The sequence below is a fragment of the Pomacea canaliculata genome, linkage group LG3, assembly GCF_003073045.1.
Source record: "Pomacea canaliculata isolate SZHN2017 linkage group LG3, ASM307304v1, whole genome shotgun sequence".
In the NCBI taxonomy this organism is placed as follows: domain Eukaryota; kingdom Metazoa; phylum Mollusca; class Gastropoda; order Architaenioglossa; family Ampullariidae; genus Pomacea; species Pomacea canaliculata.
In genome coordinates this window covers 42,583,480-42,600,860 of record NC_037592.1, presented here as the reverse complement: position 1 = coordinate 42,600,860, position 17,381 = coordinate 42,583,480, and the positions used below count along the sequence as shown (strand labels likewise).

At 39.1% G+C, this 17,381-nt stretch overlaps 1 protein-coding gene across 6 annotated transcripts; it reads right to left on the bottom strand.

Annotated features, from left to right (window-relative positions):
- Positions 1-1,640: 1,640 nt before the first annotated feature.
- LOC112558799 (probable dolichyl pyrophosphate Glc1Man9GlcNAc2 alpha-1,3-glucosyltransferase) lies at positions 1,641-16,535 on the bottom strand. 6 transcript variants are annotated; one of them, XM_025229466.1, is made up of 13 exons: positions 16,376-16,535; positions 15,662-15,740; positions 15,204-15,397; positions 12,183-12,298; positions 11,732-11,799; positions 10,950-11,073; positions 10,729-10,832; positions 9,793-9,913; positions 9,016-9,155; positions 8,704-8,843; positions 7,058-7,155; positions 6,735-6,807; positions 1,641-1,916 (listed from the first exon to the last, which is right to left on the bottom strand). In XM_025229466.1, the coding sequence occupies exons 1-13, from the start codon at positions 16,438-16,440 to the stop codon at positions 1,670-1,672; spliced, it is 1,569 nt and encodes a 522-aa protein (XP_025085251.1). In that variant the 5' UTR covers positions 16,441-16,535; the 3' UTR covers positions 1,641-1,669. The 6 variants fall into 6 exon arrangements, with proteins under 6 accessions (XP_025085251.1, XP_025085254.1, XP_025085253.1 ...); XM_025229469.1 differs by having other exon boundaries at positions 15,332-15,397; positions 16,376-16,438; XM_025229468.1 differs by having other exon boundaries at positions 16,275-16,413.
- Between the last annotated feature and the right edge of the window lie 846 nt (positions 16,536-17,381).

Genomic DNA, 17,381 nt, shown 5'->3' with positions numbered 1-17,381 from the left:
TGAGGAGAAACCCACAACAGGGATGCAGGAGAAAGCTAGCAAGTCTGATCACCTGGCGAGTACTGAAGGAGAAGAATTTTACCATCAAAAATGGCATTTCTTCTTCGTACTGTCCCAGGTGACATGACTATAAGAAGGGCAAAAAGGTAAGGGGGAGGGAAGCGAAAAACAAGAAAAACCTGACTTCAGCCCGGTGGCATACCATGAGGCTCTGCCACCATGCTGAGTTATCAAGGAACAGAGGTAGGGAAGGCTGACCAAGGTAAGCTGAGGGCAATATGCTGTGCCACAGACACAGTGCTGTGTCCAGAGAATCAGTATGTCATGTCAGCTTCTCAGAAAGAACTTAATGAATGTGGAATCAGAACACCAGCCTACTGCCTTAATTTCTTTCATGCCTACATTACATAAGAAAGTGAATGCTAGCCACTACAGCTTGAACCTCATGGGCCTTGACCTGAACCAAGGAATCTGCTCTGGGAGAGAGATCCACATAAGCTGCCCAAATGACAGACTTACTCCAGTTTGCAATAGTCTGAACTGAAATGTCTTCCATACCATGAAGAAGTGCACTAGACACCACAGGGACCAGCATCAACTCAAACCTTATTGTCTGTCAGAGGAAGTCCAAGACAGAAATTGTTCTTTTGCTCACAAGCCCAATCACCCACGCTCCATCGCCACCCCACTCGGTCTCTCTATTTTTCTGTATGAAGAATGTAGCGGTGTGGTGAAGCCGCTGTTACTCTGTAGAGGGACAAAGCATTAATGGCTGTCTAGCCTTACCTTACTTTGCTCTAAAGATAAAAAGCATTTAACAGGCTGAGGCATTTACTTTCCTGCCATGGTTTGTCTCTGACTACCAGCACACATCCTTTGCCAAAGAGCGCCAAACTTCATAAGGTATATTGCAGAGCAGGACAGTCGGTACAGTGAACATGTTAAATCAGTGGTTCTCAAAGTGTAGTCCGCGGGCAGAAGTCAGGTGGTTCACGGCTGACAGTTGTCATATGTCAGCAAAGTGATGTTTAAAGTGATGCATTCCTCACAATAACATTTTAATTACAAAGAACAAGGTAGGTAGGTTTATGTCAACTTATTACTATACTACTGTCACAGAAGTACATTTAGTTTTGAATTGTAATGAAACAAATGCGGCAATTTAAATTTGAAATTCATTGTACAGAGTGATTTTTAGGACTTGGTGGTCCGCCATATTTTTTACTTTAGTAAAGTGGTCCACGGTCCGAAATACTTTGAGAACCACTGTGTTAAATAGCAGGAGACTTCACAGGCCACGCGTGGCTTATCCATGAGACTGCAAAAACAAGGCAGCTGACACAAATCTTAATTGCATGAAGTCAGGTGAAAAACTGGTGTGAGAGAGCTTACTGACTGGCAAGGGCAGGGTGAGGGCCTATTTGTGTTCTCTCTGTTTATTGGTCAGGTCCGACCAATTGTGAGTTGATAGCTGGAACTGAGGTAGCTAGTCAGGATAACTCCATATAGTCATGTCATCTGGGACAGTACAAAGAAGAAATTCACAACTGGAAGTGAGTAAAGGACTGGGAGCTATATGCATATAGACATATGCGCGTGCACACACACAAACATACAGGTGTGAACTTAAAACCAGCTTCTTACACTTTTAAATTCAGTTTTACTGCCATCAGTTGGATTTCATTTTCTTCTTTGGTTTATCTTGCAATGTGACAGAATAAAATCGCAACCAACAGTACACAATTCCAACAGCACAATACACTGATGTCAACATGAGAGGCAAAAATGGCAGTTTTTCTGACAACCCTAGCAAGAAATGTAAAAATGTATTGTAAACCTCCAGAAACACTATGCCATACAGATAGAAACTTTCTAGCATCGATAGAAGAGGTAGTTGAAGATGATGACGTTGTGCCCTGTTAGAAGAAAAAAAAAAAAAAAGGCATACAAGGTGTTAAGTACTACTAGTATGTATAAACTTTCAGCATGTATTACCATCGATGTCAAGAAGCTAATCTTCACCATTCACTGGTGTCAGTGGAAAAGTTTTAAACATAAACCCGTAAAGAAAACATTTTCTCTTAACAGTCACACAAGGAAATAATTAGCGACCATTGTGAACCTTGCTGACTTTATGTATAAAGAGAGAAATGATTATCTCATGATTTAACCTATACAGAGAACTGATTATACCTTTCTATCTAATCCTCTTCGTGCGTCAGGTTGCACATAAGGCCTCAACTAGAGTCCGCCACCGATGTCAATTGAGTGAAACCCGCTCCAGGTGACCCCATGTCCAGCCCTTTCCTTTCATTTCCCATTACACTGTTCTTCTTCAAATTTCCTTTGGGCGCCCTCGTTTTCTTTGGCCGTCTGGAGTCCATCGTAGGGTGACTGTGGAGAGGTCTGCTGTCTGCTGGCGGAGCACATGTCCAATCCATTGCCAACGCCTTCGTTGAACCTGCGTGGTGATGGACTCGGTTTCAGTTCTTCAATGGAGTTCTTTGTTGGTGATGGTATTTGGCCAAAAGATGTTAAGTATGCGCCTGAGGCATCTCTTTTGGAAGACATCAAGCTTGTTACTGATGGTTTTGGTCATCTTCCATGATTCTGATCCGTAAAGGAGGGTGCTGATCACATTTGACTTGAAGATTCTCAGCTTCATCTTCTGACTGATGTTTGTTGCCTTCCATGTGCTCCTGAGTGAGGCGAAGGCATGGCTGGCTTTTGCCAGTCGGGCTCAAATCTCCACCTCCGCATCCCCGGTGTTTGACATTTTGGACCCAAGATAGGTGAAACTGTCAACTTCCTCAATCTCTTCTCCATTTAGTTTGATGTTGTCTAGGATTCTGGCGTTCACTCTCATACTTTTTGTTTTCTGTGCACTGACCTTCAAGCCAAGGTTTCCAGCTGTTTCTGAGAAGGCATTTGTTTTTTCCTGCATGGCTTGGTGGCGGTGTGACAACAGGGCAATGTCGTCAGCAAAGTCCAAGTCTTCCAGCGTTGTTGCTGCTGTCATAGTCATGGTCCATCTGATCCCTCTCCTCTCACTGTCGGTGGCAGTCTTCATGATCCAATCCATGGCCAGGATGAAGAGGAACGGCAACAGAATGCAGCCCTGCTTCACCCCAGTATTGACGTTGAAGGGGTCTGTGAGACAACCTGAGATTTGAAATTGCTGTACAGCATTGCAATGATCTGAACAAGGGACTCTAAGGGCAAAATCCTGCTTGCTGTGGTCGAAGGTCTTTCTCAAGAGTTGCCGTCAGTCTTGACAGAACAATCTTGCTGAAGACCTTGCTGGTTATGCCCCTCCAATTATTGCAGTCTCCAAGATCTCCGTTCTTGGGTAACTTGAAGATGAGCCCTGTCTTCCACGCATCAGGGAGCTGTCCTAGTTCTCAAACTTGCCTGAAGATTTCAGTCAGCATGGGAGCTGTCACATTCACATCTGCTTTCAACATCTCTGCTGTAATTCCATCTGCCCCTGGTGCTTTGCCGCTCTTCTTTGTCTTGATTGCTGCTGTCACTTCTTCCAGGCTTGGCGGGTCTGTGCAGATGTCAAGGTCTGTAGCTGCTGGCTGGATGTCTGCAAGATGAGTCTGTTCTGGTCTGTTCAGAACCGACTCAAAATGCTCCCTCCAGCGCTGTAGTTTTCCTGCCTCTCCCTCAACAACATTACCGTTCACGTCTTTCACTGGCACATCACTGTTCTTAAACCCGTTGTTTAGCTGTTTGTTTATCTTGTACAGTGTCTTCAGGTCATTTTTTCTTGCTGCTATTTCAGCTTCATCTGCCAGTTTCTCTATGTAGACTCTTTTGTTGGTCTATCTCGTTCTTTGTGATCCCATCTGGTGATGTCCATGTTGCCTTGTGGATGTCTTTGTGTTGGAAGAGTGTGCCTCCAATCAGTAGGTTGTTTTCTTCACAAAAGTCTGCCAGTCTCTCTCCATTGTCATTGATGGTTCCAATTCCATGTTTGCCCATGACATGCTCCCTGCAGGTGTTGTCACTTCCCACCTTGGCATTGAGATCACCAATGATGAGCAACATATTGTGGACTCGATCGCTCTCTGAGGCTGCCTGGAGCTGATCGTAAAAAGTATCCTTGTCTTCTGCCTCGGAGTCTTCTGTTGGTGCATAGCAAGCTAGCACGGTCAGCTTGGTGCACTTTGAATGGAATCTTGCTCTCAAAAGCCTGGATCCATAAGGCTTCCATTCCAGCAGTGCCTTTTCCGTTTTCTTGTTGAGGAGTAGTGCTACTCCTTCAGAGTGCTGAGCGTCTGATCTTCCTGAGAACAAGATGGTATGTCCTGACACTAGTCCTCTTTCTCATGCCGGTCCATCTGACCTCACTGACTCCCAGGATGTCCAAGTTGTAGTTGTCAAACTCCTTGACTAATTGGAGCATCCTGCCAGTCTGGTACAAGGTCTGGACGTTCCAGCACCCCACCCTCAACTTTTTCTTCGGCTTCAGTAAATCCACTGTCGGGGCGCCAGCTCCCTCTCGGGTTTGGCTGTCATCCGTCATAAGGCCAGTCTCCTGGCATGTTTCATTACCTTTGCCAACCGTAGCGAGTATTCTGGTATTGGTTTCTGTAACATCTATTTTTTACATGGTGGGGTTGTTAGCCCTACCACAACCTAATTTACCTCTAGGTGAGATGTCCACCTTAGTCACCTCTTACGACATGCCTGGCTGGATGAAAGGACCCTATTGTTACAATGCTCGCTAGGCAAGCATACCCCAGGGTCCCACAGGGTGATTATACATTTATTATCTCATAATTTAATGTTAATCACTTTTTAGAAATATGATTTTTTATAAGTCCAATCTAAAACTTCAATACATGCAAAGCAGCATTCATTTGGGAATTTGTAAGCCAAACTCTAATGACCTTATAACATTGTTTTTTAAAACATTATTCACTACGACTACTTATACATTAGTAAGGGCTTTTATAAGTGTCTTTTACTTATGACCATGATATGCATCTCATCCTCTCTAAATTCAGTATGATAAATTAACTTTAACTACAAAGAAGTAATGACTTTAAGCACATTCCTTTTGGCTGCTGTTATAAGCTTATAAAAATTCACTGTAGAAGGAAAATCCACATTTAAAACTCACCTAAGTGCAAAATTGTTTTGAAATGAGAATCTGGGTAATTATAAGATACTAAATCCAAAATGTGAGAAAATAACCTGTCATGATTGCCAACAGGTCAAATCTAAATATTATCATTATTTATGGTGATGTTTCTTTAGAATAAAGTAAAATTATATTACATTTCAGGGGCACCACCACTGAATTCTGTTATATCCCTTCCTATCCTGTATTTCTAGATGAATGGCCTAAGCAAAGACAAAACTACATTCTGTTTATATGACACATGCCTTTAAAATCTGTGCTGCACAGAAAAAAATAAAACCTGTGACATCTATGCACAAGCTTTTGTCACATGGTCACGACCAATGGGAGAGCAATGAAGCACATGCTAAGTAGGTGTATTTCACTTCCAATGTCAATTATCTCTACACAGATGAAAACTCCTATGCTTGTAGATGTGTATCTTGCAAACTGAAAAGGGTTATTCCTAAAATTTTAGGAATATATATGCAATATCAGTAACATTCAGTCAGTAGTTCCTTGACCAGCTCCTGTCGTTGGGAGAATCACTTGGATAGACGTGGCAGCTGACAGGGCTCGCCACTCTTGCCTATTGTAGATAATAGTCAGCAGGTCCTGTAATGTATGACGAGTCCAGTCTTTGACCTTCGTAAGTCCGTTCTTCCAACCTCATGGTCACTGCCTATGTCAGCTCCTGGGTACGTCCTTGTCTTGGCCTTGTTGATGCTGGATTTGAAGTGCCTCAGCAGCAGGATAAAGTTGATTTCATTATGGATCAATCTGTCTGGTGAGTGCCACATGGCTGTGCTTGATTTCTTGTGGGGATGTAAGGTGTTGGCTAAGGTGAGTCTCTGCCTCTGATTTTAGAAGTCTGATGCCCCTGTCATTGGTTTCACTGGCCAAAATTGCCCCCTGTTCCTGCCGATTACTGGTAGGCATCTGGGCCGACCTTGGCGTTCCAATCACCGAATACAATGAAGATATCTTTTTTCGAAACTGCCTTCACTGGTCCGCTGATGCTGTGTCAGCAAGATTTTCTGTAGTGATTTACTCCCTTAGCCTTTATCTTTCCCAAGATTTCCCTTTAAGGCAATGGGGACATTTTTCCTTGGGTAGGATTCTAGTACAAAAATGGTGATGGTCCCTGAGCGAGTGAGAAGATGTTTGTGTCGGCTGCTTCTCTTGCCGACAGATGGAAAAATGGTGGTAGCAGCATGCACATAATCTTTTGAACTAGTCGCATGGTCACACTAGCCAATCAGGGCATCAAAATGTTAAGCTTATTGTAAGCCTATCTCTGAGTGGTTGGAACATTTACATCATTGTAAAGATGGATAAAGGACTAGACCTACTTTCCATTTTAAGACTTCTGTGTCAACTGCTTACCATTACCATTCTATGGCTGCAGTATATTCCAAGTAATTAATTTTAATTTGCTCCTTAGAATGAGCATTCTGGATTTTTTTTCTCTGATGGCAACTAGTTTTCTTGCAATATGCCATTAATAACTGTCATAAGCTCCACTGTGAACATATCTAATGGAAACTTAGTGGAAGCAGCAGTTATAACATAATAGACATAACAGTTACCACCGAAAACTTACCCATGGATGTTTCCAAGAGACAGAAATGTGTATATCGTTGACAACATCAGCAGTATCACCTTTGTGAGGTTTTCTGAAATAAATCCAAAACAGCAGCACCATAACTGATTACTTGGAGGACAATGACTGCCAAGATTATCTCTAATAACACTGTTCAAGTGTAGTCCTATAGTAAGATATTAGCGATAAGACCCACCCAGCAAATGGTTATTCTTGTGCTCTCGTGGGTTAGGTACAGACATATTAAAGCTGCAACATCCTACTTGAGCAACAGTTTCTATGCTAATCTCTCACTGCCAGGCTCACTTTATCTACTGACTCACCAAATGGCGTGAAGAGAAGTGGAAAGAGTGAATAGTGGCCAACAGTGGATAACAAAACAAAGACTTGAGCATCGCGCTTCTTTCCAGATATCAACAGTCTGAAAAAGATCTTCTTATTAAAGAAATGTTAAGCAAACTGTAAGCAAAAAACAGAAATAAGGAATTTCAAATATAACTATGAAAGATAAATTTCTAACCAGGAAAGCTGACAAGTCACAAGCCTTATGATTTGAGTCCAGGCTGGACATATTTGTCCATCTCCTTCAGCAACTGTGAAGTCAGGCTAACCCACTATGTCCGTTGTTCACTATTTTCAATAATCTATAAAACTATGTCAGCAAAAAGGGATGAAACCCAGTCATTTGGCTAAGTGAATCATATTTGAAAAGTTACATCCCTTAACACAGAAATTTAAAGATGTGAATTTTTCTGCATGTACCTTGTGCACAACCAAAATGGCAAGCAATTATTCTAATTTTTGAGCCTATATCTGACACTGAAGATATTTTTCATCGTCAAAAGCTATTCTACATGATGTGTATCAGACTAAACAATGTAGCGATCATCGACAGTGCATAAACCTATATCAATATTTCAAATATGATTTGATGTACTTTATTTCCTTTGGCTTTACAAGTGCAGTTTCACAATGGGATAAGGAAGAAACAGTTTCTTACTCTTAACCTTGAACTTAAATTTTGATTTATTCTTCTGTCATGTCTAGTTTATTTTTTATGAGTTTTTAAAAAATACTTGAAATCCATATTGGGGTATTAGAATCAATGGTCAAGGCCTGGACAAAGTGTTAAGCTGTGAAAATCTCAAACTGTTTTCTTGCAAATGCCTGATCAATATTAGGAAACAGGCCACGGGACCTTTTCTTTCTGTGAAGCCCATGCAGTCACATATCGCTGATCAACAGTACCTTATTGTTGTTGTATTGTTATTCTTACAGTAATTTCGGGGTAAAAAAGTTCAATATTTTAACTCCTAGCATTTTGCATCCACAAATGCGAACAACTTCCCAATCAGTTCCTGCTTCACACTGCAAACTGGGTAGTACCACAAAACACATCATGCTGTATGTAAATAGATGAACAAACAAGGGAAGAAACTGTTGGCACTTTTAGGAATTGTTCTACTATGAATTACTTTCTTTACGGACCTAAAATAGTTCAACCAACCAAGTGTTTTGTTACATATGAAAGTAGACAATGAGTCAGTTTGTCACTAGCCATGTTCAAGACTCTGCTCCATTGGACATGGATTTGTATTCCAACAGCCGAAAATGACAAGAAAATAGTAAGTAATATTCAATTCTAATAAAATATTTCACTGTTTGGCATTTTATGTTTGCATATGTTGTCTAAATAATTTTTAAAATTTCTGTTCCATACAGTTACCAGCTTTTATTTCAATTTAATAGAAACAAAAACTATACAAGAAATTAAAAAAAAATTCCATCAAAAATCTGTTTTTTCATCCACATTGAACGGGTTAAAGAGGAAATTGAAAATATTGTTGACATTTCTTTCCAGTGCCAACTTGTCAGTCATAGCCATACACCATCAATACTATCAACACTGACGTGCCAAAGAGCAGAAATAATGACTCAGGAAAGAGAAACAAAAAGCCAATGGACTCACATGAGGGGAAGAATGACTAGAAGAATGGCCTTTTCATGTACATGCCAACCACAAATGAAGGATGCAAATGCACACAGCACAATTCCACGCACAAATCCCTGAGGACCTCGTGGAAAACACCACAGATGGATCATGGCAGGCTGCAACAAAGGGATAAAAATAGAGTAGTAATGTTAAAAATAAAAAAACAAAAATAGAGTAATAATTTTAAAAACAAAAGTGATTTGGGAGGGAAGAGGGACATGCACATAATTTCCACTCACTAACATAGCAAGTAGTGTAGCTACAAGTGAGACAAAAGGTAAAACTCACAAACATAGTAAGTAGTGTAGCAATAAGTGTGACAGCAGGTGGAACAGATGGCAGAACCACATGGCTGTACTCTTGCACCATGCCACCTGTCATGGAGGCTTGTGGCAAGACATCTGGAGACAGCAGCTTTAATTTCACTCCTGTTTGAACAAAAAATAACATCTCCACATATTTTTGTCTTTCCAGAATTGTGGTCCTGAGATAACACATTTATTAACCATTTCAAAATGTCATTAGTATTAGCATAAGCTTATCTGAAAATAGCGAATTAGATCACTGTCTATGACTAGCAAAAGTATCTAAATTTGCAGTAACTGCTTCAAGAAAAAGAGAAAAATGTCCATGGTCTACAATTTTTTTATCACTGACTCTGATTCCCTTCTTTGTACTCTGTTCATTATCTTATTCACAAGAGAAAACTACAACCACCATTTTCAGTCCATGTGGTTTACAATGCTGGATCATAATGTGCTTCTACATCTCATAACAAAATTTAGAGTTAGCATCACAATTGGTTGACAATAAAGCTTATCATCACTGACATTTACTAGGTTTGAGGATCACTTGTCAAAAATGTTTTCCAAGTGCCAGAACACATTTATATATATGCCAGTAAAATTTGTGTGGATGCAAGGCTTTAGGTTATGCAACCTACAATAAAAGTTTGAAGCAATAATTGTGCATTAGTGTAACCTCAGCACAGGATACTAATCAACTAGGCTCAAAATAATGTGCATCTGTAAGCAGTCTTTCAATATGTTTATTTAAAGAAATCACCAGCTAAAACGCTGGCTTTATCAGCAGCATTATAGAGAGCCCACAAATTTGGTGCCCAGTATGCATGACTCAGGCCTCGCTTGAATGGAAATAGTTGGGACATCACCTGAGGAAGCTGACCCTGAAAATTCAAAGATTCCCATTAAGGAAACACACAAAGCATTCATAGCACACCTAACTTCTTAACTCCCTGGTAATACTGATTGTGATGCCAACCATCATGTAATGACTCCATCTTACACTGTTTATAGTATCTACATCTCTTCATATCTTCATCCATTGCTTTACATTCTACTCTTGTACCTTATCTTTATGTTGTTCAGTGTGCTTATATGTAACTCACCATCCACTGTTTATCTTTCATTTATCATTTATAGTGTAATCTATCTTGGTCGTGATGCTGTGCATTATAAGTACCCATTATTATTATTATTAATTCAAAGTATCACATTAAAGGAAACACATAAAGGATTTATAGAACACCAAAGTTTCTTTCACATATGCCTGAGTGCACATGCAAGCATGGACAGGCACACACCACAAGCCTGTCACCAAAGAGATGGGTGGGTAGGAAACTGGTGTTTTACGCTGAGCCAGCAAGGCTGTAAACAGATGCAGAGAAAGAACAGTGTGTCTGAGACAAAAGTTGAGCATGGAACAGCCAACCTTCCCTGTATTGGTGACAGGTGCTAACTGTTGTGCCACCAGACTGGGCAGGGAACTGAGAGACCACAATGAGTAATAATAAAAACCCGACAAAATGTCAGCCAAATATTTGTACCCATTTTACACAAACGTAATATTTTTTTATATAGATCCACACACTTTATACAGTCATCATGCTGCAATATGCAGTTCTGTAGCTTGTGCACATGAATTCACAATTTTAGTTCACTGATTTATTTTTATTAAACAAGTGTACAGTGTGCTTCTTACCAGCAACAAGAATGGTCCAAAAGACACAGAAAACACTGCAGTGACAACAAGACCCAAACTCAACAGCTTCTTACAGGAAAATGAATTCCAGTCAATCCGGCCATCTGCAGACAAAAGGCTCATGTCAGTGGAATGCTAAATACTAATGGTTGCTAAGGACTATTATCATGTAATTATAAAACAACCTTCTTTGTGTAAAAAAAACATTTCATCTTAATTACCTTGTTTACTGGAAAAGCAGTAGCACCTCAGCAAGTAGACAAAGTAGGCAGGTGCAACATACAGGTAGATATGCTTGAAATTAAGCAAGGCTGAGAACCAGAAAGCACCTTCCAAACTACGGCCCTGCAAATCATATGGAGGAATTTGCATTTAATATTTTTCAGTTTGCAAATATTGTGTAAAAATCATATTCACATTTTGAAATTTTTCTGAACATAAAAGAATTGGACATTAATGCTATCATGAACAGATGCCACTATATTTACTTGGAACATTTGCATTTTAAATTAAGCTCACTTAGGACAAGCACATTCATTCAACAACAAAAAAACCTTTGCCTTTAATTGTCCAGGTCATGATGTATTAGTTTCCTCAATGAAGGACAACATTGAAATATACCCTTTAACAGTATTCAAGTGCTACCTGAGTTTAAAACACACTTGAAATATTCATCAAACACACAGTGTGGTAACTTGAAGTAGAACATAGATGGGGGAGGGGGGTTATGCAAATGATATATATACACTAAGCCAAATTTTCACACTCACAATTATAATCACACTTGATTTCAACCTAATGTCTTCAAATTGAACATTCCAGTGAATTCAAGCAGTGGTCAGGATTAGGCCTCAACAACTAGATTTTACAACATTAATTCGACTTACAGAAGGATACAGGTAACTATGACATGGTCTCGGGCTTCCTGTTCTGAAAAAATCAGTGGAATGTGAAGTAGGGTTGAGAGGTGAACTTTTTATGTAAGCACAAAACTCACACTTACCTCGTAAATTCGAACTATTGAAAGAAGAAAAATTCCACTTAAAAATCCATTATATTGAAAATGAATGTCTGGAAAATGTTAAGAATTTTTGTTTTTAAAAAACGCCCTGCTGCTATTTTCTTATGCAAAGCACATAATCCAACAGGAACAACGAGTAACAGGCACAGACTGAAGGTACAAATAAAAATATTGAAACATTTTATCAACGATACATACAAATTAGAGGATGTTAAATAAAACACAATACACTCTTTCTTGGGTCTGTAGAAAGTTCTATAATACAATGGCACAATAGGAAGCAATATCAGACTTGTATAGTCAGTGAAAGATATGATCAAGAATAATGAGGTAAGAGATACTATCAACAACATTTACAGGTTAAGGGTGCTACTGGGAATACCAAAAATGATTTTTAAAACTAAAGAAAGTCAGTTTCAACAGAAAAGGATATGATCAACAATGAAAAGGCCAAAATTTGCTATGAGAAGCACTGCTGTTATTGATTTTGGGTGAATAAAGACATCCTCTACTTCCTTCTGCTTCACTTTTAAGCATTTATTGACAAATCTGAAAAAGAATGTATTCCATAATATTGATTACATACAGTATATAAAACTGTTGTATTGTTCAAAGTATCTCACTCATCATGTAATATTTAAGTATAAATTTCTGGTATTGTTCAAAATATCAGCTAACCAGAAATATTAGCTCAAAACCACTATTCATGGAGTCAAGTAGGCCTATCCAAATTGTTTTACTAGTCCTAACAAATACACTGGATATAGTGGTACATAACTGATATAGTTGAAATGAAGTGGAATATAAATTTTTCTAGCTCTAACAAATAAACTGGACAGATATGGTTCTGGTACAGAACTGTTTGGTAAATACTGTTCTCACTGAATTTAATCAAATCAAATCAAATCAAATCAAAATCAAAACAGACTTTATTGTCTGTCGAGGATACCCAGGACAGAAATTTGTCTTCACTCACAAGGGCAGGAATACATACTCATACAGACATTTAACACACAGTTAGGAGTATAAAGTTAGGAGCAAAAAAGTGTAGATTGCACCGTTCCATCAAAGCAGTTTATGTTTTATCCTAACAATAAACCTTGGGTGACCAAGGGCCTTTGCTGACATATGACGACTGTCAGCCGCGGACCACCTGACTTATGCCCACGGACCACTAGTGGTCCACGGACCACGCTTTGAGAACCACTGATGTAGATCCTAGTGTACTTGTCCTAATGTTTGCAGTCTATATTACTTTACTGCATGAAATGCAAATATTGACAATCAAATTGTAAACATATTATATACTGGCAAAGTAATTGATGATTACAATAACAAGGGGCCCAGGGAGATCGTCTATCCTGGGCCCATGCTGGCTCTCGGCAGCCCCGGACGACAGCTAACATTACAGTTTACCGACCGATATGGGATGATAGCTAACATTGTTAAAAATAATACTTAGAATTTTGGCAAGCTAGTCAGAGAGCTTAATTTTGTCTTATGAAAATTCACCTTGTCAAGCTGTCAGTGAAAACTTCCACTCCCCTATCCTCTTCTATAGCATTATTGAGATCCTCCCTCAGCTAGTCTTATGAGTGTTCACCTTGTTAAGCTGTCAATGCATCACCTCCTATGTAATCTCATTGAAAACTACCACTCCTCTTTCCTCTTTTACAGCATTAGTAAGATTATCCCACAGCTTGTGTCTTTCTGCTGTAAAATCATAGCAGTAACAACAAAAAATGCATTCAGTTTATCTGCATACTCATTGTTTGCCCTAGTGCCCACTCATCAGTTTTTATTTCATCCTATGTTTTTTTTATATTCTGCTCTAGAAAATTCTTCTTGACCTTCTTTTTACATTCCTGCCTCCTGTTTGTGATTCTGCCTTTAGTGCCTACCTGTCTCTGTCCTTGAAAGCCTGCTTCTTTTTCTTTAACCCCTCCCTCCCCTTAACTCTTCTGTTACTTTAATGCTCTCCCCTTAATACTCTTTGTCACCCCAGAATTGTTGGGATAAATTTTCATCACTCATCAATTTGCCCAAATAAATCAAATTAGCTAAGACTAACATCATGTATGCATCATCCATCAGAATTCTTGGATTCATCATCGCTGCTGACATGAGATTTGATAGACATTTCATCTCTCTGCCAGTCTGCCTGTGAAAGATCAGTGCCATCAGGTATGTTCTCTCTACACTTGCTTCCGACGCTCTTGTCTGTTTGTTCTATCTAGGCTCAATTACTGTAACTCTCCTTCATTCTCTGCACTGCTATCCAGCCATGATTGCATTCAGTGCAAGCTGTCTGTGCTGTGCTTCAATTTCTTAGCAGGCTCCTGTCCTGCCTATTTCTCTGAATTTCTCACCTCCCACATCCCAGCCAGACAACTCCGCTCTATGACTGATCATATGGTATCCTTGTGACTAAAAAAAACAACATATGGTCACCTGCTTTTTAGCTATTGCGCAGCAAAATACTCTGCCCATCCATATCTTCCACTGACTGACCATCAAATCCTTTAAAAGTGAATTAAAAACACAGCTCTTCCATGAGCATTACTAATAACATTCCACAAAATGCTGGTCCTTCTAGGAATGCTTACTCTCACTTCTTTGATGTCTATTGACTGGTCCACCTTGCTTGTCAGCCTCTGCAGATTAATGTTATTCCTCTTTGCATCTTCTGTGTAGTACTTTGTAAATGCTGTTGTTCATCTTTCTGTTACTCGTTTGTCCATGTCTTGTTTTTTTTTTTTCTTAAGCACTGAAAGCATGCTCCTTCATAAGCGTGATCATGTGCTACATAAATCATTTATTATTATTACAATTATACTTGCTTGTGGAACATTTTTATTAAAAGAAATAAATTTGACTTTCTGTAACTCCTTTTTTGCATTTTGCTTTTTTTTTATGTTTCTCCTTTTAGTGGCAAGTTTCAATCTGACCCTAAAATGCATGCACAATGCCACCCCTTTTGGAAGAATAACTGCTATGCTGTCAGTTACGTAACTTTCTGCAGTTCATGAATCAGGAGTTAGTTTACCTGTCAGATGGTTTCTTACCAAGGTTTGGGCAATTTTACCCATGGGTAAATTATTGAGATCCGTGAATACAAGCCTACTACAGTAACATAGAATATTCTTACTATACTTAGTCACTTTCTAAGTTACTACAAGTATCACCTTTTTTGTTCTTCCTGTACCAGATCTTGCTAGTGTAACACTACTTTTATGCTGCAGATCTTTTAATGAGTTGTAATGCAGGAACACCCACATAATTTAAGCTACAATGTCCTCTGGTAATATCCTTTTTTTTTTTCAACACAATTGGCCTTTGAAACTGTGTTGTCACAATTAAAACTACAAAAGAAACTATAAAACTATTTTATCATCTGATTTAAAAAAAATATATATAAAATACCTAATTTCAACTAGAGTGAAAAAATACTTACTCTTTAACTGCATATATATAGAGAAAGTCTGCCACTATAACTGAAAGGCGCTGGAACAAAACTGTAGCATTGCTGGCATAGCTGTCCTTAGAAATAACTAACATCTGTGGATCAAAGTACCTGCCCACCTGTGAAAGGTAAAACTCAAACCATGCAAAAAATGGTGGGTAGTCCAATGTCCACTCTGATGTTTTCTGCACACAAATATGAAATAGTTAGTCTTATGGACTTTTCTTATGCGTAGGACCAGATTGAAGCCATATTGCAAAATAACTATATACATTATAATATAAAAAAAACTTGCATTTCTTACTGATGATAGTAAGAATAATACGTTTTATTATGCCACCAAACATCCACAGATCAATTAATAGCACACTTTTGTCAAATTCCTTTGAAGAATGAGTGGAAAAGATGAATAAATGAAGTAGAAAAAAATCTAAACTGTAATAATCTACCTCATAGTACCACTTGCTCAACGGAAGACTATGTGTTATTGCAAGCCAGTTTCTGTGAACTTCAAAATCTGTGGAATAGCTGAAACATTTCAAAAGCGAGAAAATATGGATAAAGCTGCTTATAGTTATCTAACGACTTGATCTGATTTAAAATGAAATACACGAAGCTTATGATTATAAATACTCGGAACTGGTCTTGTTTAAAGCAAAGAGAACGTATATTTTGAAAGAGAATTTTAGTTTGTTATATTACTTTCAAAGTGCACTTGATTTATGAATAAGAAAATAAATTGATGCTTAGCCCCACTATACGGAAAACGCTTTTACTACTTCTTTGTCTTAATTTTTAATCAGTACATTATTATTTATTTGCGTAGCATTTCATCGAAGTGAAACACTTCGCTTAATTGAGGCTAAAAGAATTCAATGAGCAAGCGCATCTGTCATTTGAGCAACCACTCACATGCACATTAATATCAATGAGCTATTTCACTTTTCTTTATGATTATTATAACGAAACAGATTGAAAGGGATGTCTATATATTATATAATTCCAACAAGATGATCCAACAGCAAACAACGTCTTGTAGCCTGCCACGTGTCAATACTTAACTTTTCCTATGACATCACTCTTCTAATGTGATAAAAAATTGTTGCAATATATTCCAACAGCTCTAAAATGAAGTAATAAAGTAACAATGAGAAGTAACTGACTACGAGGGAATCAGCAAAAGCTTAAATGTAGTGGCCACAACCGCAATTCCCCATATTGCCGCCATTTTGACAGGGGGCGTCACTTCGACTGGTTATTTTTGTTTACTAAACGTGACAGTCAACAAATTTGTTTTAGTGACTTTCTCCATCTTCCACTTTTGAATGTCTACATGCCTTTGCATGACCGGTTTTTCTAAGGGTGCTCTTTTTAACTGCTGTCAAGCTTTGAACTGTATGTTATTTTCAAGCCTAATTGACATAAATCTTAATTACTACCTAATTAAGGTGACCAGACGTTTCGGGGGCGAAAGCGGGACACGTTCCGATGATGGTGTCGTCACCGTCAAAGAACGCCGAAAAAAGTGATTTTTAAAGACAACCGGGACATTTGATGGACTTGCCAGAAAGCCAGAAAGCGGGACATTGGGCGTCCCGCCCGATATTCAGGCGGGACAAGAGGTCAAAAGCGGGACTGTCCCGCCAAATGCGGGACGTCTGGTCACCTTAACCTAATACATGTATATTTGTCTGTTCAGAGGTTTGTGAACAGGGCCAGAACTGTTCATACTCAGCACCTAGCAACCAGGAACTGCATACAAGTCAGTGTAGCGACCAACTATAGTTCATAGCAGCACCTATATAGCAACCAGGAACTGTATACAAGTCAGTGTAGCGACCAACTGTAGTTCCTACTCAGCACCTAGCAGCTAGGAACTGCATACAAGTCAGTGTAGCGACCAACTATAGTTCATACTCAGCACCTATATAGCAACCAGGAACTGCATACAAGTCAGTGTAGCGACCAACTATAGTTCATACTCAGCACCTAGCAGCCAGGAACTGCATACAAGTCAGTGTATGACAACGTAAGTCAGCCATATGACAACGCTTTTCTGCGCCACGGGTCCCAGACGGTTGCATGGCTGGTCGATACTCTCACCCAGCTGTAACTTTTGTACCATGGGTGGGTGTTTTATGCAGAGCCGGCGACTAAAGCAGTCACCCT